General features: G+C 38.6%; 1 protein-coding gene across 1 annotated transcript in view; it reads left to right on the top strand.

Moving 5' to 3' along the window:
• The first annotated feature begins 6,572 nt into the window (after window positions 1–6,572).
• TMEM38B (transmembrane protein 38B) overlaps window positions 6,573–25,433 on the top strand; it is a 67,420-nt gene continuing 48,559 nt past the window's right edge. The window contains exon 1 of the mRNA XM_082471218.1: window positions 6,573–6,819. Within this exon, the coding sequence (XP_082327344.1) occupies window positions 6,708–6,819 (112 nt within the window). The 5' untranslated portion in view covers window positions 6,573–6,707. The remainder of the gene's footprint in view (window positions 6,820–25,433) is intronic.

Raw genomic sequence — 25,433 nt, 5'->3', positions numbered from 1 at the left:
TTGGTTTAATCAACTCATCTACATAGATCACTGATATTTTGTGAGTTCCTAGCCTTAGTACATGAATTTTCTTTTAAACCTCACTCATCGACCTTGTTTTTTAAATTTCTTTCCTTTGCCCGTCTTTTGGTGTGACAAGATGTTAATTGGGATTATCTTGGAATTCCAGGTAGAGCTCCAAAGAAAAAAGATGTTACCTTCACACTGTAAAGAGAGGAGCTAGGCTGTCTAAGTGGGACTTAATTAAAGATAACAACTAGTCCAGAGAACTTCACTCCCAACAGCCCAAGAAATCAAAAATTTTAAAGGAAAATCATAGAAGGGAATTCAAAAGGTTAGAGTGCTTTTTCTACTCTTCTCTGTATGAGGAAGGCGGTGCTTCTCTTCCCCAAGCCAATTCAGACTCTATTTGAATAGATAAAGTATTATTTTTTTCTCACATAGCAGTAAGTCTGAGAGAGCTGATACCTTCAGTTATCTGCTATTTTCTTGACCCTTCTCCCATGGTCACAGGGCATGCCCCAGCTCAAGGCAGAAAAAAAGGAGACGGGCCCATCTCAAGGGCATAGTCACTTTAATAAGAGAAGCCCCATTGTTTTCATCCTTCTATTTGTCTATTCTTTTACCAATCCCACACTGTCTTGATTACTGTAGATGTACAGTAAGTCTTAAGACTCAGTTGCATCAGTCCTTCAACTTTGTTCTTCTTCATTTAGTTTTCGGAAGCATGTCAAACAGATTTCTTCATTTTCATTTGCCCATATTCTAACACATGGCCACCGCTTGCTGAGAGGCTGGAGAAAAACATATTTAATGTTTTAACTCAACATGCAGAGTTGGATATGCCTTTTTGGTTAGCCATCTGATGGTATCTGCAGTTCCTGACAACTGCAGGTGTCAGGAAACCTTGCTATGCAGAGGTCCATGGCATCATTGTGGAGCCCGCAAACGTACCCCATGAATGAGTCAGCACTGGGAGCCTGCTATAAAGAAGAATATCGATAGCAAAAAGAAAAACAAAAACCATAACAAACCCCTGTGAACTAGAAGGCCTTTTGTTCCTTTTCTATAATTCCCCTACCTACTACCTTGACCCTGGAGGACACAGATGGTGGAAGAGGCAGAAGAGGAGGAAAGGTTGAAAGACCACCCCACGCCTCTTTCCCCCACTGCAAGGCTCTGAGCCAGGCAGACCTGAGCTGATGGAGTGGGAAAAGCTCTGAATTAGATGCAACACTGACATTTTAATTGGATTGGACTTTTAATATTTTAGTATCTTAAATGATGAGGAAGTAATGGGATCTGCTGAGATAAAGTTGAAGGATGGGAAGGGGAGATCTGACATAGGATCATAGTTGGGGGCTTTGTCTGGTGGATGATAGATCCACTTCCTGACTGTGCCCCACTGATTTCAGCCTCTTCAACAAACTGGTTATGCTGGAAACTACAGACTCCTTTAATCCTGGCTGTTGACCCACAGTCCTTAGTCCTAATAGGTCTTTCTGGCTCTCATCCAGTGGCCTTTTCATTGCTGTGGGGATGCTGGATCTGTCAGTAAAAGGCAACTTTAGGAGAACATTTTGGGTTGTGTGGGACCAGAGAAAGCCCAGTAGGGAGATTGTAACATGATAATAACAAATCCTGGTCTGTCACTGCCTGCCTTTGTGATCTCTCTCTAGCTCTGAGCTTCCTACTCTGAAACAAATGGTCTAAAGAAAATGATTGTAATAGATACCTCTTGTGATGGCTGTGTGGCTCCCTCCATTCTCAGACATTGCCTCTGATACCTAGAGATGTGACCCAGCATCCCTCCAGAGCTGATCAACAAGGAGAGGACATCTGTCCCAGGCCAGGGCAGGCTATCTTTCCTGGCAGTACTGAATAGGGGGACACAGAGACTGAACAATATTAACATTGACTGTCATTAGTAACTGAGGGTAGCCCACATCTACCTACTGCTGCTGGCCTCAGAAATGCCCAACTTCTTGCTCTTTTTGGGGATTGATGGCTGATTCCCTGGTAGCCTTTCAGTAAATCCGTCACTTTGCTTAAGCCGCCCTGAACTGTTTTATATGACTTGCAATCCGTGTTACTTTTTTTAAAGGGTCCATTCAACTTCCACAATTCTCTTATTCTTTGATTTAATGGTACCTGTTACTCTTGAACAGAGATGAATTATAACTTTGAGTGCTAGTAACCATAGACACCTGGCAACTACAGCACCAGTGGGTGACTGCAGTTTTGGAAGTAGATGAACACTAGAGATATTCCTTTTCATAACATCAGATATTTTAAGCAGGTAAATTTGTACTTGTTACACATGGAGAATATTTTTAGTTTAATAGTTCATATTAGAGGTATAAGTGATGTTTACAGAAAAAGATTTTAGTTTCCAGTGCAAGAAATAAGTGAGCCAAGTTATATTTTTCAAGTCACCATATCAGTGTGTATTATTAGATACAAAGAGTCTAAAGAGTTGAGTTTATAACTGAATTGGTTTATCACTTAAATCTCATGTGCCAGGATCTCACTGTACTGATTGAATTCAGGACAATTGGTGCTCATTAGTTAATCCTCCTTGATAATGCTGACCATTAAAGAAATAGAAATTAAATTTAACATTTTGTCTTAAATGTCATATTTTACTACACTATAACTGGAAAGGGCATAGTTATCAAATCCCTATAAAAATAACTTTAGAATGAAAATCCCTTACCAGAATACTGAAGTTTAGAAGTGTAATTGGCTCCTCTAATATGAAACTTCCTCATCATGGACTCTTCATGGTTTTTAAAACGTTATTGACTTCCCAAAGTGAAAGGCATGCCAATCAGTGGATAGAAAGCAGTATTGCAGAGAAGAAATAGCTAGGATTACCTTTGTGGTACTGGGTTTTGGGATGTTGCCAACTTGATCCAGGGGATGGATGATCAAGCTGAGACCAAGAAGGGTTATGTAGAATTAACTTGATGATTAATATTAGATGCATAACCATAATGTTTGTACAAATAGAGGAACATATTGCCAAAAAATTTATTCATTTATAAAGTAGTTCTGAACTAGGGGCGATTACCCCCCCCAAGACAAAATGTCTGGAGACATTTTTGGTTGTCACAATTGGTGTGTGTGTGCGCGTGCTACTGGCACCTAGTGGGTAGAGGCCAGGGATGCTGTTAAACATCCCATAACACACCCCATAAGACAACTAAGAATTGTTCAGCCCAAAATGTCAATAGCATTGAGGTTGAAAAACCTGGTTTATAACAATTATTTTCACATGTTTTTGTACTCAAAATGCTTCAAATATGTTTAGTCAAAATTCTTTTCCATTTCCGGAAGGGGGGCTAAGGGTAAGTATTTTCACCTCGGCCCGCGGCCTAGAAAAGCCTAGAAAAACCTCCTCTTTTCTTCCGCCTACCGGTCCGCGAGTCAGTGGCCTGCGCGGAGCCCAGGAAACGAATCGTGGCGGGCGCTGGTGCGGCCGCCTCCTTCCGCGGGGAGGGGCTGGGGGCAAAGGCGCTGGGAGGTCTTTTCACGAGTTCACGTGGCCGGAGGGTCAGACTTCGGATCTCTCTTTTGCGACGGCGGCCAAACAGCAAGAGTATGAACTGCGGCAACCGGAGTCATGGCAGGACAGGCCTTTAGAAAGTTTCTTCCCGTATTTGACGGAGTATTAGTTGAAAGAATTTCAGCCGAAACTGTAACCAAAGGAGGCATTATGCTTCCAGAAAAATCACAAGGAAAAGTATTGCAAGCAACGGTAGTAGCTGTTAGATCAGGCTCTAAAGGAAAGGGTGGAGAGATTCAACCAGTTAGTGTGAAAGTTGGAGATAAAGTTCTTCTCCCAGAATATGGAGGCACCAAAGTAGTTCTAGACGACAAGGATTATTTCTTACTTAGAGACGGTGACATTCTTGGAAACTATGTCGACTAAAATAAGTCTATTGAAATGGCATCACGTGAAGCTGCCCGTTCCCCAAATGGCATCACGTGAAGCTGCCACTGAAGTTCTGAAATCTTTCATCATGTAAATAATTTCCCTGTTTCTTTTATAATAAAGTAATGATATCCAAAATTTACTTTATAAATAAAGTAAATTTATATCCAAATAAAGTAATGATATATTTTATTTTGATATAAAAACAAAAAACCAAAAAACCCCCTTTTCCAGATATTCATACAGTTAGACCACTTTTGCTTTCTAATAGATAAGCAGTACTTTATAATTTGATTTGTTTTATCTGCAATAATTATGTAACTTTGTAAACTGCTTCCAAAAGTCAGGGCAGGTTTTAATTTTCGCACATAATTTCCCCAAATCTTGCCTCTCCCTGTTATCAGTTCAAAGCCTTCCCTCATTTTATTGCCCACTTGCTTCTGTTTGGCCCATTTCTTTAGACTAAATAACTGAAGCACTGACCAGAAGCAAATATAGTGAGCACAGTTAACGTTTAGATAGAACTTGTCTTTTTGTGAGGTGATATCATTTCCCTTAGATGAAAAAAAAGGTATTCTTTAGGCTCTAGGCAGATGGGGATCCAGCTTATTTTCACAGTTTGGAAATGAAACAAATTTCAGATTACTCGTAGAGTCTGAGATGATTAATTCTCTTCTGTTGGAATTAATATGTTTATGGAAAGCAAAATATTTGATTTATCTTTTTTTAAAAAAATTCTGATGCTTTTCACTATTGCCATATTGGTGTTAATAATGAATTTAATTATACCCCAGAATGATACTGGCATAGACATATGATTTAGAGATGTTATAGTATTTTTTTTTAAGTCCAAGGACAAAACACATATTTTGTGGAGTCTAATTAAAGACTTTAAAACTGTAAAATCTTTTGGGAAATAACATCCAAGTTCTGCCCCTAAATTCACAAAGCTAAAGAAATGTATAAAAATTATGAAAGAACAAACTGAAACATCAAAGTATAAATATTCACAGCAGTTGCTTTTTTTTCTTTAGTTTGGCTAGAGGTCTAAAAGCCTTTCTCTAATAAGAGGTGCTTGCTTAGAAAACCACATATGAAAAGTATCTTAGCAACTCTATTCTTTCTTGATAAGTAGTGAAATGTAGAGATTTACTACAGTTTTCCCCACATTTTGAACACTTAGGGTTTAGGGCAGGGCCTCTGATATCCAGCAAAATGCCTGGTACATAGCAAAAAGCACTTGTTAAACTAATTAAAACGAACAGACAAATATTCAGATAAAAAAAATCAGTGCAAGTCTGCAGTTCTTGCTCCCACGCGGCTCTTACCTATCTAGCAGCTCATTATGTTATTTCCAGTTTCCTGGTGTCCGCATGATCTGTTGACACATCAAATAAAAAATGTGCCAAACTAAACTTGTTTTTTCTACCCAAGTCTGCTCCTCATTCTTGTTTCCTATTTCTCTGAATGTAACCATAATTCTCCTACTCACCCATTCCCCACATCCTTTTTTGACAGGTTGAGGTGACACCCAGCCTATTCTGGTTCTATTGCCTCTTTCCCCATCCAGTTCCCTGCTCCTAGTGTCCTCAGCCTCCACTACATTTTGTTTGGAACTGTGAATATCCTCCATTTTCGCCTGTCTTTAGTCTCTTTTTACCAAACTTTCCTAATCTTGTTGCTTAATTGCAACCCTCCCTCCCACCTCACCCCCCCCCCACCGCAAAAAAAAGAAAAGCGCAGTTTAGCATAATGGTTGAGAGACTGGATTCTGGCTCGGATTTGTCTGAGCATAAAATGTAGTGATCAAGAGCTTAGAGTCTGGGGCCAAACCACTTGGTTTATGGTCTGCCATTCAAGGACTTCTTTTCTGAGCTAATTTCTCACTTCGTAGTCCAGCCAAAGTACTTCCCTCCATCTTTCCCTTAGCTTTTAGAGGCTAGTTTGCCTTACCACTTCCCTGAAATAGCCTTCCTCTTCTTGGAACTTGCCCTATCACTGCACCTATACTTATTATTACCCGCTTTGTAATCTCCCTTGGGAAAACACGTTTCTTGTGGGCAGGATATTATCATATTATTTTTTATATCTCCAATAAGTCACGGTGTGATTTGCATACTGTGGTTCCTCGAGAAATGTTAGGTGAATGAAATCAATTCACAGAAATAAATCCGGCTCTGAGCGTCTCCCCTTGTGGACTGCGTTTATCCAAAATCATAAAACTTTACACTAAAAAACGGTGAATAAAATGTATGTAAATTAAACCTTTAAAAAAGCCGACTTAAAATTTTTTCTTGAGGATCCCAGAGAGTCCTGAAGACTTTTATGGGTTTCATGTATCAATACTTAGCATATTAGAAATAACTGAGAAACATTTAAAATAGTTCTTTATGTATTCGTTCTAAAAATAATAAATGCACTAAATGTTAAGAGAAATAATGCATATTCATTATTTATGTTGTATTCATCTGACCATTCTCCGCGTCTTGCACAACTCCCAGCACGCAGAAGACGCTGGACTCTTATCAGGAGAACAAGATCCCGCCCTCCTCACCCCGCCCAGCGGCCAACCGCCCGCGCGCCTGAGGCTCCTGGGACACGCGGCCCGCCCCCTCCGCGCGCCGGCGCCAGGTGCCAAGGCGCACGCGCAGAGCTCCGAGAGGCCCAGCCGAAGAGCGGGCGGCTGCGGCCGTCCCTTCCCCCTCCCCTCGTCGCGCACGCAGGGAACCCGTCGCCGCGGCTGCTTCGGCTGCGGCGGTCGGTCGTCGCGATGGACAGTCCGTGGAATGAGCTGACCCTTGCCTTTTCTCGTACTTCCATGTTTCCCTTTTTTGACATCGCCCACTACCTGGTGTCGGTGATGGCACTGAAGCATCAGCCGGGTGAGTGCGGGGCGCCGAGGACCGGCCCGCTCGGGATGCCCCTCACCGCAAGGACGGCCTGAGCGGGGTAGCGGCCGACCTGCCCCCCGCCCGGAGTCCTGTAGTCGAGCTGGAGGGGCGCCGAGAGGTGGCCCGTCCGACCCCTCGAGCACAGGTGGGGAAAATGAGGCCCGGGCGGTCCTCGCCAAAGGAGGCGCGGGGTTGGGGGGAGTGCGGGGGCGCCCCACCGCCGCGGGCGGGACTCCCGGGACAGGTGACAGGGCGGCCGCAGCCGCTTTTGGGAGCCCTGGACTGCCCGCGTCCGCCTAGGGGTTGCGCCGTCTCCCGGCGGTGCCACCAGTTGCTTGGAAGGTATTTTAAAATGACCTGGGAACAGAGCTTCCGGAGACAGCACGGCTGACTTCGTCGCTTGGGGTAGTGAATGGTTCTGGACGGCTCTCCGGTTTTGAAAGTTGGGTAAACACTGAAATAAAGAGCCTCAAGTAGGCACCTCCAAGTTCCCCTTAACGCAGAGGTCTCCCACCTTGTTTAGCATGTTAGACAATGATTGCTGAGAGGAGTGGATTCCCATTTTGGATCATATGAGTGACGTTGTACAAGAAAAACCATTTGGCGTAGCTTCCCTTCTTTGTACAGTGGGGATGTGGTCTTAATACAGAGTTTTGAGTTCTTTCAAGTATGCATACAAGGAGCAATATTTGTTTTTTCTTGTATTTTACATTCAGGATATATTTGCTCCTGTGTTGCTTTACTTTTGCCGTTATTCTACCTGCCTTTTCATTTTATGCTTTCTTCCTTTTCTGAGGTCAGGCATTTTCTTTGCCTTACTTTCTCTGTGTTCATGCTGCCTTTAATCTGCCTTGTCCTACAGTCAATGAGTGAGGGATTGAGGATGATGCTGTACCTCTTATGGTCTGTCTTTTTCGGTTTTTTTGTTTTCTTTAAAACCCTTGGACCTCAGAAATATTTTTCATTTAAATTGAAATTTGTAGCTCACCCTAAATCATTGTTTGGTAGCAGTTTTGACCTGGATAAGGGGAATAGTAGAGTATTAAATCGGGACAGATAATCTGCATAAGAGCCTGCTTCCTTGATTTAAAGTAAGTACATTTTATTATTATGCCATATTCAGTATTTGGTATTTTCTTGTATAGCTTAAATCAGAGGTTCTCAAAGTGTGGTCCAGGAGCCCCTGGGATTCCTGACACTTCCAACTCAAAATTATTTTCATAATAATATGCAGATGTCATCTTTTTCACACTCATTTTCTCACAAGTATACAGTGGAGTTTTCCAGAGGCCACATGACCTGCCATACTGTAACAGGTTGAATGCAGAAGCAGATATGAGAATCCATCTGTTTTCTATTTGAAGCAGACATGAAAGAGATTTACTAAAAAAGTGTGAGTTTTCTCACCAAATATTTTTTGCTTTGGAAAATAGTTATTTTTCATGAAGAATATATTATTTGTTAATTTAGTGCATTTATTATTTTAAAAATGAATACCTAAAGAACTATTCAAAAATTGTCTTGTTTATAATTTCTAATAAGCTAAATATTGATAACCCACATAAAGAAAAGCTTTTTAGGGGGTCTTCAAGAATTTTGTTTTGGAGTCAGCCTTTTTAAAGGTTTAATTTACCTGTATTATATTCACCCTTTTTAATATAAAGTTCTATGATTTTGGACAAACACATACAGTCTTGTAACTACCACCACAGTCAAGATAGAGAACAGTTTCATCACCCATCCCAGACTCCCTCCTGCCCCTTTGTAGTCAGCCCTCCGCAAGCCCCTGGCAACCATTCATCTGCTCACTAATTTTGGGGGGTGCAGAGGAGTCCTGAGACCAAAAACCTTGAGAACCATTGGACTAATTGGATGCTAGTACAGTATTACACATGGTGTAAAAATATTATATTCCAGTACCAGTACTTGTAAACATGTAAAAATTATAGAATTCACACAAAAGAGTGAACCTGCTTTTACCAGAATTGTGTTAGACTGTCCTTCCACAGTATTGGCTGTTATCAGTCCTAAATATCTTGTCATTCTGATGATCAGAAAACATAGTTTTCATTTGCATCTGTCGTAGTTAGTAATGTTTACTGGCCATCTGTATTTACACGTATGTAAATGTATTGAGTTGATCATATTGTTTTTCCTATTTAAAATGTAATACATTTAAAAAAATGAATTATCCTTACATTTTTGGAATAAACTGTTTGATGTATTAGTTTAATTCATTAGGGATTTTCATTTGCCAATACTTATATAAAACTTTACTTAACTGGCAACTTTTTTCTGTTCCCCAGGGACTGATTCTTTAGAACACAGACCTGTAGTACAATAAAACCACAATTCATCTATGTACTGCTACCTGGGTTCTTCTTATCCTTATCTCCTCAAGCATGTTACTCCTTGAGACTCTTGACTTTTGGAATGTACTCTATCACTGCCAGTACCTCACTCCCCACTTTCTATAGTTTACATCTTATGGCTTACAGACTATGCCTAGATCTAGACTACTGAGGGCAAGTGGGTAAAGGGGATTAACTCTTTCTATGTGTGGTGTTGATAAGGATGGCATCTTTTTTTGTGTTTGGTTTAGGTTGTAGGCCTTCAAATCCAAGGAAAGATGATTGTCCCCCCTAACCCCTCTCTTTTCCATGTGACTTGCGCTTCATAAGTGAAACCATCAGGGGGTATTTTTAAAATTTTTTATTTATTTTAAAATTTTTATTGCAGTATGGTTGCTTTATAATGTTGTGTTAGCCTCCACTGCACAACAAAGTGAATCAGCTATACACATACAGATATCCCCTCCCTTTAGATTACCACAGCATCAGGGGGTATTTAATATGTTGGAGTCTTTTTTATTTCTTAGTTTACTTCCATTTGCCTCATACTTAACCTTAGTTCCTCCTGAGCTCTGGCATCTGATTGTCTATAGCTTTTAGTTTTGGCTAGTAGTGTAGGGTTTTTTGTTTGTTTGTTTTTTCTATTTTCCTGGGCATTTTATTAGGAAGTTGGAAAATGCTGCTTTGGGAATTGTTGGTCAGAAACCATGTCAACAGAATGTTTATGTCGTCAGTTGTAATCTCTCTTGCATTTTTAATCTGTGTTCTCTGTTTTTTTCTTATTTAAATGTTCATTAAAATAAACACATTTCTTTAATCCTACATTCATATCCGATTGCTATTTTCTGTAAGACATCCTGAAAATTTAATCTACAATGATCTCCACTTGATTTTTACACACAAAATCTATTAATTTACTCTTAATTCTCTGACTGCTATTTTGCTAACTTCCCTCAAATCATATGTAGTTCAATTAAGCAAATATTCACTGTAGTAGGTACTATATTAGATGTTGAGGATACCAAGATGAAAGTTACTGTTATAGCTCTAAAAGAATTCAACTGTGCTGTTGTCACTGTCATCTCCTCTGCCTCCACCTCCTCATCCTCCTCCTCTTTCTCTTTCCTTGCAGTGTCACATAAGGTTGCACTGCCTTTCTTATACAATAATAATATTCATTCATTTCAGATACATGCAGAACATTTCAGTGTCTTAATTCTAATCCCCATACATCTCTTTAGGTAGGTGTTATTGAACAGATTTTACAGATGAGTAGTCTTACAGGAATAAAATAACCTTACTTAAGTCACATAGTTTAGTAAATTATGGAGCTAGTTCTTGGGCTAATTTCAAAGTTCTCAACTATTCTGTGCTCTCTCTTTGCAGATACATTTAATGTTCCAGGTTTCTCAGTATTTAGCAATTTCTCAATAAGTTGTCATTTGACATCATTATTTTCTCCCATGATTTCAGTCATTTGCACATCACTACTCAGTTTCTCATTTGTTTTCAGGAATTAAATCCAGGAATAAAGTTTGTCATTGTTCCTTCCTCTAATCTGTGGGAGATGAAAAGATTAATAAAACAAGAATTTATCAGTTCTGGGGATTCTGGGAAGGTGGCAGCATACTTTTGCTATCTTTATGAATTCCGACGTGAACACATACAAAAAAGTGCAAAAGTAATCGTAAATGTATAGTTCAATGAATTTTCAGATTGAGCGCAAGTATGTTAGTCAACATCCAGGTAAAAATAGAACAAATATGATACCCCCAAACCCCCCTTTGTTATAGCATGCTTTTAAAAGAGCAGATTCTGCCCAGTGTGGGGTGGAAAAGGATGTCTCAGAAATGACAGTCCATAATTTACTTATGTGAGTACACAGAATCTTACTTAAATATCTTTAATATATATATTTTAACATCTTTATTGGAGTATAATTGCTTTACAATGTTGTGTTAGTTTCTGCTATATAACAAAGTGAATTAGCTATACGTATGCATATATTATACATGTATCCCCATATCCCCTCCCTCTTGAGCCTCCCTCCCACCCTCCCTATCCCACCCCTCTAGGTGGTCACAAAGCACCGAGCTGATCTCCCTGTGCTATGCGGCTGCTTCCCGCTAGCTATCTATTTTACATTTGGTAGTGTATGCATGTCCATGCCACTCTCTCACTTCGTCCCAGTTTACCCTTCCCCCTGCCCGTGTACTCAAGTCCATTCTCTATGTCTGTGTCTTTATTCCTGTCCTGCCGCTAGGTTCCTCAGAAACATTTTTTTTTTTTTAGATTCCATAATATATGTGTTAGCATACGATGTTTGTTTATATCTTTCTGACATACTTCACTCTGTATGACAGTCTGTAGGTCCATCCACCTCACTATAAATACCTCAGTTTCGTTTCATTTTATGGCTGAGTAATATTCCATTGTATACATGTGCCACATCTTCTTTATCCATTCATCTGTCGATGGACACTTAGGTTGCTTCCATGTCCTGGCTATTGTAAATAGTGCTGCAGTGAACATTATGGTACATGACTCTTTTTGAATTATGGTTTTCTCAGGGTATATGCCCAGGAATGGGACTGCTGGGTCGTATGGAAGTTCTATTTTTAGTTTTTTAAGGAACCTCCATACTGTCCTCCATAGTGGCTGTATCAATTTACATTCCCACCAACAGTGCAGGAGGGTTCCCTTTTCTCCACACCCTCTCTAGCAGTTATTGTTTGTAGATTTTTTGATGATGGCCATTCTGACAGGTGTGAGGTGATACCTCATTGTAGTTTTGATTTGCATTTCTCTAATGATTAGTGATGTTGAGCATCCTTTCATGTGTTTGTTGGCAATCTGTGTATCTTCTTTGGAGAAATGTCTGTTTAGGTCTTCTGCCCATTTTTGGATTGGGTTGTTTGTTTTTTTTGATACTGAGCTGCATGAGCTGCTTGTATATTTTGGAGATTAATCCTTTGTCGGCTGCTTCATTTGCAAATATTTTGTCCTATTCTGAGGGTTGTCTTTTCATCTTGTTTATGGTTTCCATTGCTGTGCAAAAGCTTTTAAGGTTCATTAGGTCCCATTTGTTTATTTTTTTTTTTATTTCCATTTCTGTAGGAGGTGGGTCAAAAAGGATCTTGCTGTGATTTATGTCGTAGAGTGTTCTACCTATGTTTTCCTATAAGAGTTTGATAGTGTCTGGCCTTACATTTAGGTCTTTAATGCGTTAAGAGTTTATTTTTGTGTATGGTGTTAGGGAGTGTTCTAATTTTATTCTTTTACATGTAGCTGTCCAGTTTTCCCAGCACCACTTATTGAAGAGGCTGTCTTTTCTCCATTGTATATTCTTGCCTCCTTTATCAAAGACAAGGTGACCATATGTGTGTGGGTTTATCTCTGGGCTTTCTGTCCTGTTCCATTGATATATATTTCTGTTTTGGTACCAGTACCATACTGTCTTGATTACTGTAGCTTTGTAGTGTAGTCTGAAGCCAGGGAGCCCAGTTCCTCCAGCTCTGTTTTTCTTTCTGAAGATTGCTTTAGCTACTCAGGGTCTTTTTGTTTCCATACAAATTGTGAAATTTTTTGTTCTAGTTCGGTGAAAAATGCCACAGGTAGTTTGATAAGGATTGCGTTGAATCTGTAGCTTGCTTTAGGTAGTATAGTCATTTTCACAATGTTGATTCTTCCAATCCAAGAATATGGTATATCTCTCCATCTGTTTTTATCATCTTTAATTCCTTTCATCAGTGTCTCATAGTTTTCTGCATACAGGTCTTTTGTCTCCTTAGGTAGGTTTATTCCTAGGTATTTTACTCTTTTTGTTGCAGTGGTAAATCGGAGTGTTTCCTTAATTTCTCTCTCAGATTTTTCGTCATTAGTGTATAGGAATGCAAGAGATTTCTGTGCATTAATTTTGTATACTGCTATTTTACCAAATTCATTGATTAGCTCTAGTAGTCTTCTGGTAGCATCTTTAGGATTCTCTATGTATAGTATCATGTCATCTGCAAACAGTGACAGTTTTACTTCTTCTTTTCCAATTTGGATTCCTTTTCTTTCTTTTTCTTCTCTGGTTGCTGTGGCTACAACTTCCAGAGAGTGGGCAACCTTATCTTGTTCCTGACCTTAGTGGCAATGGTTTTAGTTTTTCACCATTGAGAACGATGTTGGCTGTGGGTTTGTCATATATAGCCTTTATTATGTTGAGGTAAGTTCCTTCTATGCCTACTTTCTGGAGCGTTTTTATCATAAATGGGTGTTGAATTTTGTTGAAAGTTTTTTCTGCATCTATTGAGATGATCATATGATATTCTCGTTCAGTTTGTTAATATGGTGTATCACATTGATTGATGTGCCTATATTGAAGAATCCGTGCATTCCTGGGATAAACCCCACTTGATCATGGTGTATGATGCTTTTAATGTGCTGTTGAATTCTGTTTGCTAGTATTTTGTTGAGGATTTTTGCATCTGTGTTCATCAGTGATATTGGCCTGTAGTTTTCTTTTTTTGTGACATCTTTGTCTGGTTTTGGTATCAGGTGATGCTGGCCTCGTAGAATGCATTTGGGAGTGTTCCTCCATCTGCTATATTTTGGAAGAGTTTGAGAAGGATAGGTGTTAGCTCTTCTCTAAATGTTGATAGAATTCGCCTGTGAAGCCATCTAGTCCTGGACTTTTGTTTGTTGGAAGAGTTTTAATCACAGTTTCAATTTCAGTGCTTGTGATTGGTCTGTTTATATTTTCTATTCCTTCCTGATTCAGTCTTGGAAAGTTGTGCTTTTCTAAGAGTTTGTCCATTTCTTCCAGGTTGTCCATTTTATTGGCATATAGCTGCTTGTAGTAATCTCTCATGGTCCTTTGTATTTCTGCAGTGTCAGTTGTTACTTCTCCTTTTTCATTTGTAATTCTGTTGATTTGAGCCTTTTCCCTTTTTTTCTTGATGAGTGTGGCTAATGGTTTATCAATTTTGCTTATCTTCTCAAAAAACCAGCTTTTAGTCTTATTGGTCTTTGCTATTGTGTCCTTCAATTCTTTTTTATTTATATCTCATCTGGTTTTTATGATTTCTTTCCTTCTGCTAATATTTTTGTTGTTCTTCTTCTTTCTCTAATTGCTTTAGGTGTAAGGTTTGATTGTTCATTTGAGATGTTTCTTGTTTCTTGAGGTAAGATTGTTTTGCTATAATCTTTCCTCTTAGAACTGCTTTTGCTGCATCCCATAGGTCTTGGGTCATCGTATTTTCACTGTCATTTGTTTCTAGGTTTTTTTGATTTCGTCTTTGGTTTCTTCAGTGGTCTCTTGGTTATTAAGTAGTGTATTGTTTAGCCTCCATGTGTTTGTATTTTTTGCAGGTTTTTTCCTGTAATTGATATCTAGTCTCATAGCGTTGCGGTCGCAAAACATACTTGATACGATTTGAATTTTCTTAAGTTTACCAAGGCTTGATTTGTGACCCAAGATATGATCTATTCTGCAGAATGTTCCATGAGCACTTGAGAAGAAAGTGTATTCTGTTATTTTTGGATGGAATGTCCTATAAATATCAATTAAGTCCATCTCATTTAATGTGTCATTTAAAGCTTGCATTTCCTTATTTATTTTCATTTTGGATGATCTGTCCATTGGTGAAAGTGGGGTGTTAAAGTCCCCTACTATTATTGTGTTACTGTTCATTTCCCCTTTTATGGTTGTTAACAATTGCCGTATATATTGAGGTGCTCCTATGTTGGGTGCATAAGCATTTACAATTGTTATATGTTCTTCTTGGATTGATCCCTTGGTCATTATGTAGTCTCTTTCTTTGCCTGTTGTAATAGTCTTTATTTTGAAGTCTATTTTATCTGGTATGAGTACTGCTACTCCAGCTTTCTTTTGATTTCCATTTGCATGGAATATCTTTCTCCATCCTCTCACTTTCAGTCTGTATGTGTCCCTAGGTCTGAAGTGGGTCTCTTGTAGACAGCATATATATGGGTCTTGTTTTTGTATCCATTCAGCCAGTCTGTGTCTTTTGGTTGGAGCATTTAATCCGTTTACATTTAGGGTAATTATCGATATGTATGTTCCTATTACTGTTTTCTTAATTGTTTCGGGTTTGTTATTGTAGGTCTTTTCCTTCCCTTGTGTTTCCTGCGTAGAGAACTTCCTTTAGCATTTGTTGTAAAGCTGGTTTGGTGGTGCTGAACTCTCTTAGCTTTTGCTTGTCTGTAAAGGTTTTAATTTCTCCATCGAATCTGAATGAGATCCTTGCTGGGTAGAGTAATCTTGGTTGTAGGTTTTTCCCTTTCATCACTTTAAATATGTCCTGCTACTCCCTTCTGGCTTGCAGAGTTTCTGCTGAAAGATCAGCTGTTAACCTTATGGGGATTCCCTTGTACGTTATTTGTTGCTTTTCCCATGCTGCTTTTAATATTTTTTCTTTGAATGTAATTTTTGATAGTTTGATTAATATGTCTATTGGTGTGTTTCTCCTTGGATTTGTCCCCTAGGGGACTCTACACTTCCTTGGCTTGATTGACTATTTCCTTTCCCATATTAGGGAAGTTTTCAACTATTATCTCTTGAAATATTTTCTCAGACTCTTTTTCTCTTCTTCTTCTGGGAGCCCTATAATTCAAATGTTGGTGCGTTGAATGTTGTCCCAGAGATCTCTGAGACTGTCCTCAATTCTTTTCATTCTTTTTTCTTTATTCTGCTCTCTGGTAGTTATTTCCACTTTTTTATCTTCCAGGTCACTTATCCGTGCTTCTGCCTCAGTTATTCTGTTATTGATTCCTTCTAGAGCATTTTAAATTTCATTTATTGTGTTGTTCATCATTGTTTGTTTGCTCTTTAGTTCTTCTAGTTCTTTGTCAAACGTATCTCGTATTTTCTCCATTCTATTTCCAAGATTTTGGTTCATATTTACTATCATTACTTTGAATTCTTTTTCAGGTAGACTGTGTATGTCGTCTTCATTTGTTTGGTCTGCTTGGTTTTTACTTTGCTTCTTCATCTGCTGAGTATTTCTCTGTCTTCTCAGTTTGCTTAACTTACTGTGTTTGGGGTCTCCCTTTTGCAGGCTGCTGGTTCGTAGTTCCTGTTGTTTTTGGTGTCTGCCCCCAGTGGGTTAGGTTGGTTCAGTGGGTTGTGTAGTTTTCCTGGTGGAGGGGACTGGTGCCTGTGTTCTGGTGGATGAGGCTGGATCTTGTCTTTCTGGTGGGCAGGACTGTGTCTGGTGTTGTGTTTTGGGGTGTCTGTGAACTTATGATTTTAGGCAGCCTCTCTGCTAATGAGTAGGGTTGTATTCTTGTCTTGTTAGTTGTTTGGCATGGGATGTCCAGCACTGGAGCTTGCTGGTCGTTGAGAGGAGCAGGGTCTTAGCATTGAGATGGAGATCTCTTGGAGAGCTCTCGCTGATTGATATTACATGGGTCCAGGAGGTCTTGGTGGTCTAACGTCCTAAACTCTGCTCTCCCACCTCAGAGGCTCAGGCCTGACACCTGGCTGGAGCACCAAGACCCTGTCTGCTACCCAGCTCAGAAGAGAAGGGAGAAAAAAAAAGGAAAGAAAAAATAAATAAATAAAATAAATGTAGTTATTAAAATTAAAAATAAGAATAAATAATAAAAAAAAGAGAGCAAGCAAACCAGTAAACAAATCCACCAATGATAAGAAGCACTAAAAACTATACCATGATAAACGTAGGAATAAGTAACCAGGGTGTTGCATTCAGCAAACCTGAAGTCTACAGTTGATCGCAAAGTCCACTGCCTCAATTTTGGGATGATTCATTGTCTATTCAGGTATTCCACAATGCAGGGTACATCTAGTTGATTGTGGAGATTTAATCTGCTGCTCCTGAGGCTGCTGGGAGAGATTTCCCTTTCTCTTCTTTGTTTGCACAGCTCCTGGGGTTCAGCTTTGGATTTGGCCCCACCTCTGCATGTAGGTCGCCCTCTGGCGTCTGTTATTCGCCCAGACAGGACGGGGTTAAAGAAGCAGCTGATTAGGGAGCTCTGGCTCACTCAGCCCGGGGGTCGGGAGGGGTACAGAATGCGGGGTGAGCCTGCGGCAGCAGAGGCTGGCATTAGAGGCTAGCATGACGTTGCAACAGCCTGAGGCACCGTGTGTTCTCCCAGGGAAGTTGCCTCTGGATCTTGGAACCCTGGCAGTGGTGGGCCGCACAGGCCCCCAGAGGGGAGGTGTGGATAGTGACCTGTGCTTGCACACAGGCTTCTTGGTGGCTGCAGAAGCAGGCTTAGCATTTCATGCCTGTCTCTGGTGTCCATGCTGATAGCTGCGGCTTGCGCCTGTTTCTGAAGCTTGTTTAGGTGGTGTTCTGAATCTCCTCTCCTCGCACACCCCGAAACAATGGTCTCTTGCCTCTTAGGCAGTTCCAGACTTTTTCCCGGACTCCCTCCCGGCTAGCTGTGGCACATTAGCCCCCTTCAGGCTGTGTTCACTCAGCCAACCCCAGTCCTCTCCCTGGAATCTGACCTCCGAAGCCTGAGCCTCAGCTCCCAGCCCCCACCCGTCCCGGCGGGTGAGCAGACAAGCCTCTCGGGCTGGTGAGTGCTGGTCTGCACCGATCCTCTGTGCGGGAATCTCTCCGCTTTGCCCTCCGCACCCCTGTTGCTGCTCTCTCCTCCGTGGCTCTGAGGCTTCCCCCTCCCACCCACTCCCCATCTCTGCCAGTGAAGGGGCTTCTAGTGTGTGGAAACTTTTCCTCCTTCACAGCTCCCTCCCTGAGTTGCAGGTCCTATCTCTATTCTTTTGTCTCTGTTTTTTCTTTTTTCTTTTACCCTACCCAGGCAGGTGGGGAGTTTCTTGCCTTTTGGGAAGTCTGAGGTCTTCTGCCAGCGTTCAGTTGGTGTTCTGTAGGAATTGTTCCACACGTACATGTATTTTTAATGTATTTGTTGGGAGGAATGTGATCTCCGCATCTTACTCCTCCGCCATCTTGAAGGTCCTCTCTTTAATATTTTTTAAGGTAAAGGAAAGTTAGAATATTTGAGTGACCTGACAAAACATTGATCAGGGAGTGTGCTGTAGTAGAAAGCGTTCATAAAGTCAGAAGTCAGAAGACCAGTGTTTAGTTCAAACTCTACCACTAACTAGGTAGCTTGGGATAAGAACTTAAAACTCAATATTTATGCAGTGAGTGAGGTGGACCAGAACACCAGCTGAGCAGTGTCCCCCTCTCCAGGAGTCTTCAGTTTTGACTCTAAAGAGCTCTTCCTCCAAGCTTCTAAGTTTTAATAATTTCAGCCTATCCTTTGTTCCTCCAGGAGTGGTAACAGCTTTCTACAGTTGATACTTCTGTGACTCCATAGTACTTACTTTTTACTTTTTCAATAATCTAGTTAACAATTTTATATCTACTTACTTCTTTATATTAAATCCTTTCTGTTAATAAAACTTTGTATTTTCTGTTTCCTGACTGGACTCTGGTACAGAAACCTAGGAGTGGGGTTTAACTACTTGCTTTCTGGTTTTCATATGTAATATTAAGATATCTAAAGTGCTGGCTATTTCCTGTCCATAGATCTAGTCAGTATAATGCCTTCAGTGTGGCAGGGCAGTGTGATGTTCTGTGGACTCAATATGATCAAAATCTCTGTGGACTTTTTTGGAGAACAGGAGAGTTGACATAGATCTGAGGCACGACTGTGATAGCGTACTGTTAAACCTGCCAGATAAAAGCAAAGTGTTTCTGGGATTCTTTGCAAATTATATGGAGAAAAAAGCATTTCTTTACTAGGTTACAGAGGTTAATGCTGATTTGTTCTAGTAAAAATACTATATTTTGAATACCAGCTGCAGTTGGAGTCATTACCGGTCTACATTTAAGATAGTTCACGATTATTTTTCAAGGTCCATCTGCTTTACATATAGCCCAAACAAGCAAGTTAAGTGGAATGTGATAGCTATCATCATCTTTCATCTTTCATGTTTTTGGTTATGGTAGTCATCTCTATAATACTGCTTTGTAAAAATATCTTGGTGAGGAGAAGAAACTCTGGGGGCTTCTACCTGATCATTCCTATCATAATGATTCTTAATCCAAGGATCAGAGAATCAATATGCAGAGTGTGCCAGTTGCTAAGTATGTCTAGTCTAGTTATACATTAAGGAACTGGGGAAATAACCACAGCTGTGGATTTACTTGTCCCACTATGATTCATACTTGATATAAAACTCCTTGAATTGTGTCACAGATAATCTCTAAGCCATTGTTGCCTACATGATTATTTTAAAATATTTTGATGAAAAAGCATACTTGAGGCATATGAGATAGATTATGTTGTTAATTTTTCTTTTTAAAGAGATAAATCTATAAATGGGAAAGACTAGGGTAAAGGTTTACTAATATGCAATTTAAAAATACTTAACCTCTGGAGATGAGGCTTTAAGAAGGCTAGAGCATTCCCCTGCTTCTTTCTGGAAGTCATATTAACCACCAGCAAGCTGAATGCTAACTGTTTGGAAATAGCTACAGTGTAACTAGTTCTTAAAAATGGAGACACACTGCGGAACTAAAGTAGACTGAGTATATCAAAATAAACAAGTCATGTGTGCAGTACATTAAAGAATATCTTTCTAGTCTTTGTTTTAACTAAGTCAGTAAAAGTATGTTAAACATAGTCTAATAATTCATTTGGCCAGAGAATGGGATTATTTTGTGGATGTGATTTTAAATGAATTTAAGGGAGTAGAATGTGACTTTATTTCTCAGCTTTCATTTCATAATGAAAATATTTTGATGTTAAAGTCCCCAGGTGATTATATGTACTTCAAATATCTTATACTTTGAATTAGATCCAGGTCTCGATGTGACAAATTTTGCTAAGGGTTTTGGGGGAAAGAATTCTATTGATAGCATGTAACAAACATCTTAACTCAAGGTAGGATGGAGAATTTTTTTTCTCTTTTAAATGTCAGTATGTTAAAAATAATGTGTATAAATTAACACAGCTTATTCGTTAGCTAAAGGAATACACCTTTGTTTAAAACTGAGAAGAAATTAAAGATATCATATTAACTATTTTTTTCCTACTGAAAATTATTTATGTGCCCTAAAGATATACAGCTGTTTCTGGTTAACTTTCTGTATTTTTTTTTAATATAAATTTTGAAAGCATCATACTTTTATTTATTTATTTATTTGGCCCTGTCTCATGGCATGCCGGATCTTAGTTCCCTGATCAGGGATTAAACCCGCACCCCCTGTGGTAGACGCACAGAGTCGTAACCACTGGACCACCAGGAAAGTCCCTGTGTTTTCATAATTTAACTTCACATTAAACTAACTGGTGCCAGTATGATATATACAAAGGAACATCATACCCAAAGAACTTTGTCATGAGATTGCCTCATGCTGGCAAATGTGTTATGGTAGTGTGTGTACTGAAGAAAGCTTTGAAGAAAGGCCTGTTTGAGTTAGAGAAATATTTCTGGCTGACATAATTTTGAAAATCAGGCAAAGAAGACTGGTATGAGAGAGACCCTCCCTTCAACTCTGTTCTTTTCCTTTCTTTTTTGGTCTAATAAAATCTTAGTTTCATTGATTTAAGACTGTTGGGGTTATGAGTACCTTTTCAGTGCCATAATGTGTCATTCTCATCCCAGCTTTGCAGTAAGAACTCAAAAGAATTATATCTTGGGCTCAGACAGTTGAGTCAGAAGCAGCCCAAGGGTTGCATTCTCCTTGCCTCTTTTCTCTCTTGTCAGTGATCAATCCATTCAGCACACAAATCAACAGAGTGTCTGACATGTACTAGGTAGTAAATATGTATTTTTATGTATATTCTCTTATTTTAAGTTCTTATAAGTTATGTATTCTCATTTTGTGAAACTTGAATTTTAAGCCAAGAGAGGTTAGAGGTCCTACAAAGAGTCACAAAACTGGTACGTAATCACAGTTATCTCTGTGACTTGTGATAAAACTAAGGGAAATTAATGGTAGTAAAATTGTCATACTTACACTCTTAAAATATTGCACATATATTTTTCTGTTGTACAATAAACATTTGTAGAGCATCTGCTTTATACTAAAGTTTCTTAGAGTCTCAAGGGGTATCAGTCTTATAGTGGAGCTAACACTTGTGAACAAAAACTAGAAAATGATATATTTTAAGAGGAAAGGGTAAAATACCGTGAAAGTTGAGGGAAAAGGAAAGTTATTTTGACAGACTTAATCGGAAATGCATATTACATGAGTGAATAATTTGTGTGAAAGCATCAAATTTAGTAAATTTGATTTGGATTGTTTTAATGGTCAAAGGAAAACTTTTTTGGTATATTTGAATTTGCCTAAGCCAAATTGTTGTGTCAGATGGATGATAGTAATGCTAAATCTTCCATTAGAACAACCCTAAGGGATACAGAGGATACAGACATATTCCCTAATTGTATATTTACCAGAAGTAATGAATTACTTTGGAATGTGTCTTCATAGTAACTGTGTAATGATGGGCCCATTGTAGCTCTCATTCAGTTAGAGCTCCCATTTCCAGGATGTGTGTGCAGAGCTAACCAGGGGATGGCCTGAGAGAGAGAGAGGGACACACCCACACCCACACAGACAAACACACACACACGAGGACAAGGTTGGGGGAGAAGAAGGTCTTGAGGGGGAAAAGGGGTGTGCATGTGTAAATAAGCACAGAAAAAGAAGTCTGGAAGTTGTCACCCTACAGAAAATGAATGTGATTGAAGGGTAGAAGTAGAGAGGAAAGGGTAATTTTCTTTTTTTTTCTATTTACTTCTATAATAGTTGTTGCTTACTATTTTTTTTTTTTAAGATGTGGGAAAGCAGTTACCTTGTTCACTTCACACAGAGAGTTAAGTGCTGGAGCCATGATTTATACCTCGGCAATTAAGCTCCAGAGTCTGGACTCTTAAGCACTCTGTATTGCCTCTCAATGTGAGAATGGCTCAGTAAGGCAGCTAGTGTCCACTGACTAAAAGAAAAGATCATATTCATATATTATGCTGACTAGCCAATGTTCTAAACAGTCATCATCGTACAGGGCAATACTGAACAGTGCCCGTATACATATTTTGATGGATAGCAATATATATGTGTAGAGAGAGACATAGTGGTGTCACATCTTACATAGGGGTTTATAAAGACAGCATGGCCATGTATCATCGAAATAACTCTTGAATAATTCTTAAGTTTAGGGGAAATTGCTGCACTGGAGATAGACATCCTGTTTTTTAGTAAGTTTTTCAAAACTAGTTTTTCTTCCATATTGATACAGGTCACCATTTCTTGAGTTATCACCAGATGCATACCATTAAACCTTGGCATCACTTCATTTGACGATATATACACACCATCGAAAATTTACGTCTTCCAACTCATGTTCACTCCTGGGCACATTTTATTGTGTGGAATGGTGGGTTGCAATATTTAAATTTTTATCTCTCTCTTTTTTTTTTCCCCATGAGCACATAGAGATGAATTCCCATGTTAGTACAAGTATGACGATATTACCCTACTGAATTCACACATACATTTGTATAGTTTGTTTTGTTGTTTGTTTTTGCATAAAAGGGCCTCTCCCTAAGAGGTAATAACAGTTAACAGTTTGGTTGGGTATTCTTGCAGACCTTCTTTTATGCATTAGCTGCATGTGTACGTACCTATAGAAATATGTAGTTTTCTGTTTTCCCCCTGTAAATGATTTCTTACTGTACATATTCATATAAATATGGTTTTCTTTTTGTCATGTCAGTGCATGTAAAGCTGCTACATTGTTTTGAATTGATGCATTGTATTCCTCAGATTGGTTATGACATAATTTGCTAAATTTTAATTTAATTATACAATTAACAAACACTTTACTTTAAAGAATTCAGATATAATTAAATAATATAATCAATATAATTAAATAAATTTAAAGCCCCTTTGACCATCTTCCCTACTCCTAAGCTTCTCTCAGGAGATAATAACAGTTAACATTTTGGTGTATTGCAGACTCTTTACTGTGCATTCCATGTAAATGTATGTACCTGTAGAAATGAATAGTGTTTTCATTTTTGCCCATAAATAATTACATGCTGTAATTTTTTTCAACATGATTGTGTTTGGTGTCTTGTTTTTACTCAACAGCATGTCTTGGGGATCTTCCCATGTGGTTGATGTTGATCTACCACACTCTTGAATTGCTCTTGTATAGTATTCCATAGTACAAGTGATCATGGTTTAACTGTTCCTCTGATGATGGTCGTTTAGATTGTTTTCATTTTTTTCACAGCATTGTAAACAACACTGCTTTAATATTCTTGTATGACACTCCTTGGGCACTTGAGTCAATTTTAAATTTAAAATTTTAATTGATAACTGCCAAATTGTTTTTCAAAATGGCTTTACTTGTTTTCTCACAAGAGTATGTGAATTTCTTCACACCTTTGATAATTTATTAATATTAAGCTGTAAATTATTTTGCCAATTGAAGGTGTATGAAATAACATATTTTTAAAATTTCTTTTTCCTTGATTACTGATGAGTTGAGGACTTTCCTTTGTTTAGTTTTTTGGTATATTTATTAGTCATTTATAGTTTCTGCTTTGTGACTTGCCCATTTTTCTGTTGTGTTTGTTGTCTTTTTCTATTGATTTGTTGGAATTTGCCTTATTGGTTAAAAAAAATTTTATCCCAGTCTTTTGTTATGTAGAAGTTTTAAATTTTGATGATGTCAAACTTGTAAATCTTTTCCTTTATGGCTTTTTTCTCTTCTTAGATTGCTAGATTTTTTTAAAGGGGAATGTTGAATTTTTATCAAATGACCTTTTACTTTCTGTCTAAAGGAGTGATCATAATAATTTGTTAGTATAGTGCATAATTTTTTTTTTAAAGGTAACAAACTTGTATACCGAGGTAGGTACTTTTTTTTTTTTTTTAACGTGACTTTATTTGGAAATAGCGTCTTTTTAAAAAAAATGTATTTATTTAATTTATTTATTTTTGGCTGTGTTGGGTCCTCATTGCTGCACGGGCTTTCTCCGGTTGCCGTGAGCAGGGACCACTCTTCGTTGTGGTGCTTGGGCTTCTCATTGTGGGGGCTTCTCTTGTTATGGAGCATGGGCTCTAGCAGCGTGGGCTCAGTAGTTGTGGCTCACAGGCTCTAGAGCGCAGGCTCAGTAGTTGTGGCGCACGGGCTTAGTTGCTCCGCGGCATGTGGGATCTTCCCGGACCAGGGCTTGAACCCATGTCCCCTGCACTGGCAGGCGGACCCTTAACCACTGCGCCACCAGGGAAGCCCTGTAGTGAATGATTTTAATGAATTTCTAACTATTGAACCTTCCTTAAATTCTTTGGATAAAATCTACTTGGTTATGATATATTATCCTTTTGAAAAACTAGATTTCAATTTGTTATTGATGTATTTGTGCACCATACTCATAAGTTAGAATTATAATGTATCTTCTTCCTCTCTTTTTTCTTCCCTCCCTCTTTTCCCTCCTCCCTTCCTCCCTGACTCTTTCCCTTCCTCCTTCCCCTCTCCTTCTCTCTTCTTTCTTTTCTCTATAATTTTTTATGCTGCAGTTATGTTGTTTATAGACTGATTTAAGTTTTTCTAAACTCTATAATGGTTATATAACATAAAAATGAGTAATCAAAAATTATTTGGTAAATGTTTTGCATAAATTTATCTGGGTCTAGCACCTTTCTTAGGATAGATAGATCTTGGATTACCCTCTAACTTTTTTCCATAGTTATTTGTTTGTTCAAGTTTCTACCTGTTTGTAAGGGAATTTTGCTAATATATCGTTTTTTAGGAAAATTGTCCACTTCAACTATATCTTCACATTTATTAGATTAAATGCATGTTTTCTTATAATAAAAAAACTCTAAAATTATTTCCTTTTTTTTTTTTTTGCTTCTAATATTATGTATTATTTTCATTCCTTCCCCTCTCCCCTCCATTTTTCAGACTTGCTGAAGAATGTTCTGTTTTATTGGTCTTTTCCAAGAAAAGCTTTGGGTTGGCTTTATTGATTGCCTATCTCTATCTGCCTGTTTTAGCATCTAATTAGTTTCTACTTTCATTTTTACAGTTTGCTTCTATTTCTCTGGCTGGGTTAAAAAAAAATTTTTTTTTTGTACTTTTTCCTTTAATAATTTCACTTACAGAAGAGTTGCCAGACTAGGTCAAGGAACTTCTATATACTTTACCCAGAATCACCAACTACTGACATTTTGCCCCATTTATTTTATTTTTTTCCCAGCTTTATTGACATATAGTTGACAAAATTAT

Source organism: Balaenoptera physalus, assembly GCF_965194825.1.
Source record: "Balaenoptera physalus genome assembly, chromosome: 7".
Taxonomy (NCBI): domain Eukaryota; kingdom Metazoa; phylum Chordata; class Mammalia; order Artiodactyla; family Balaenopteridae; genus Balaenoptera; species Balaenoptera physalus.
The sequence above is the reverse complement of the archived record's forward strand: the minus strand, read 5'-3'. Positions and strand labels throughout refer to the sequence as shown.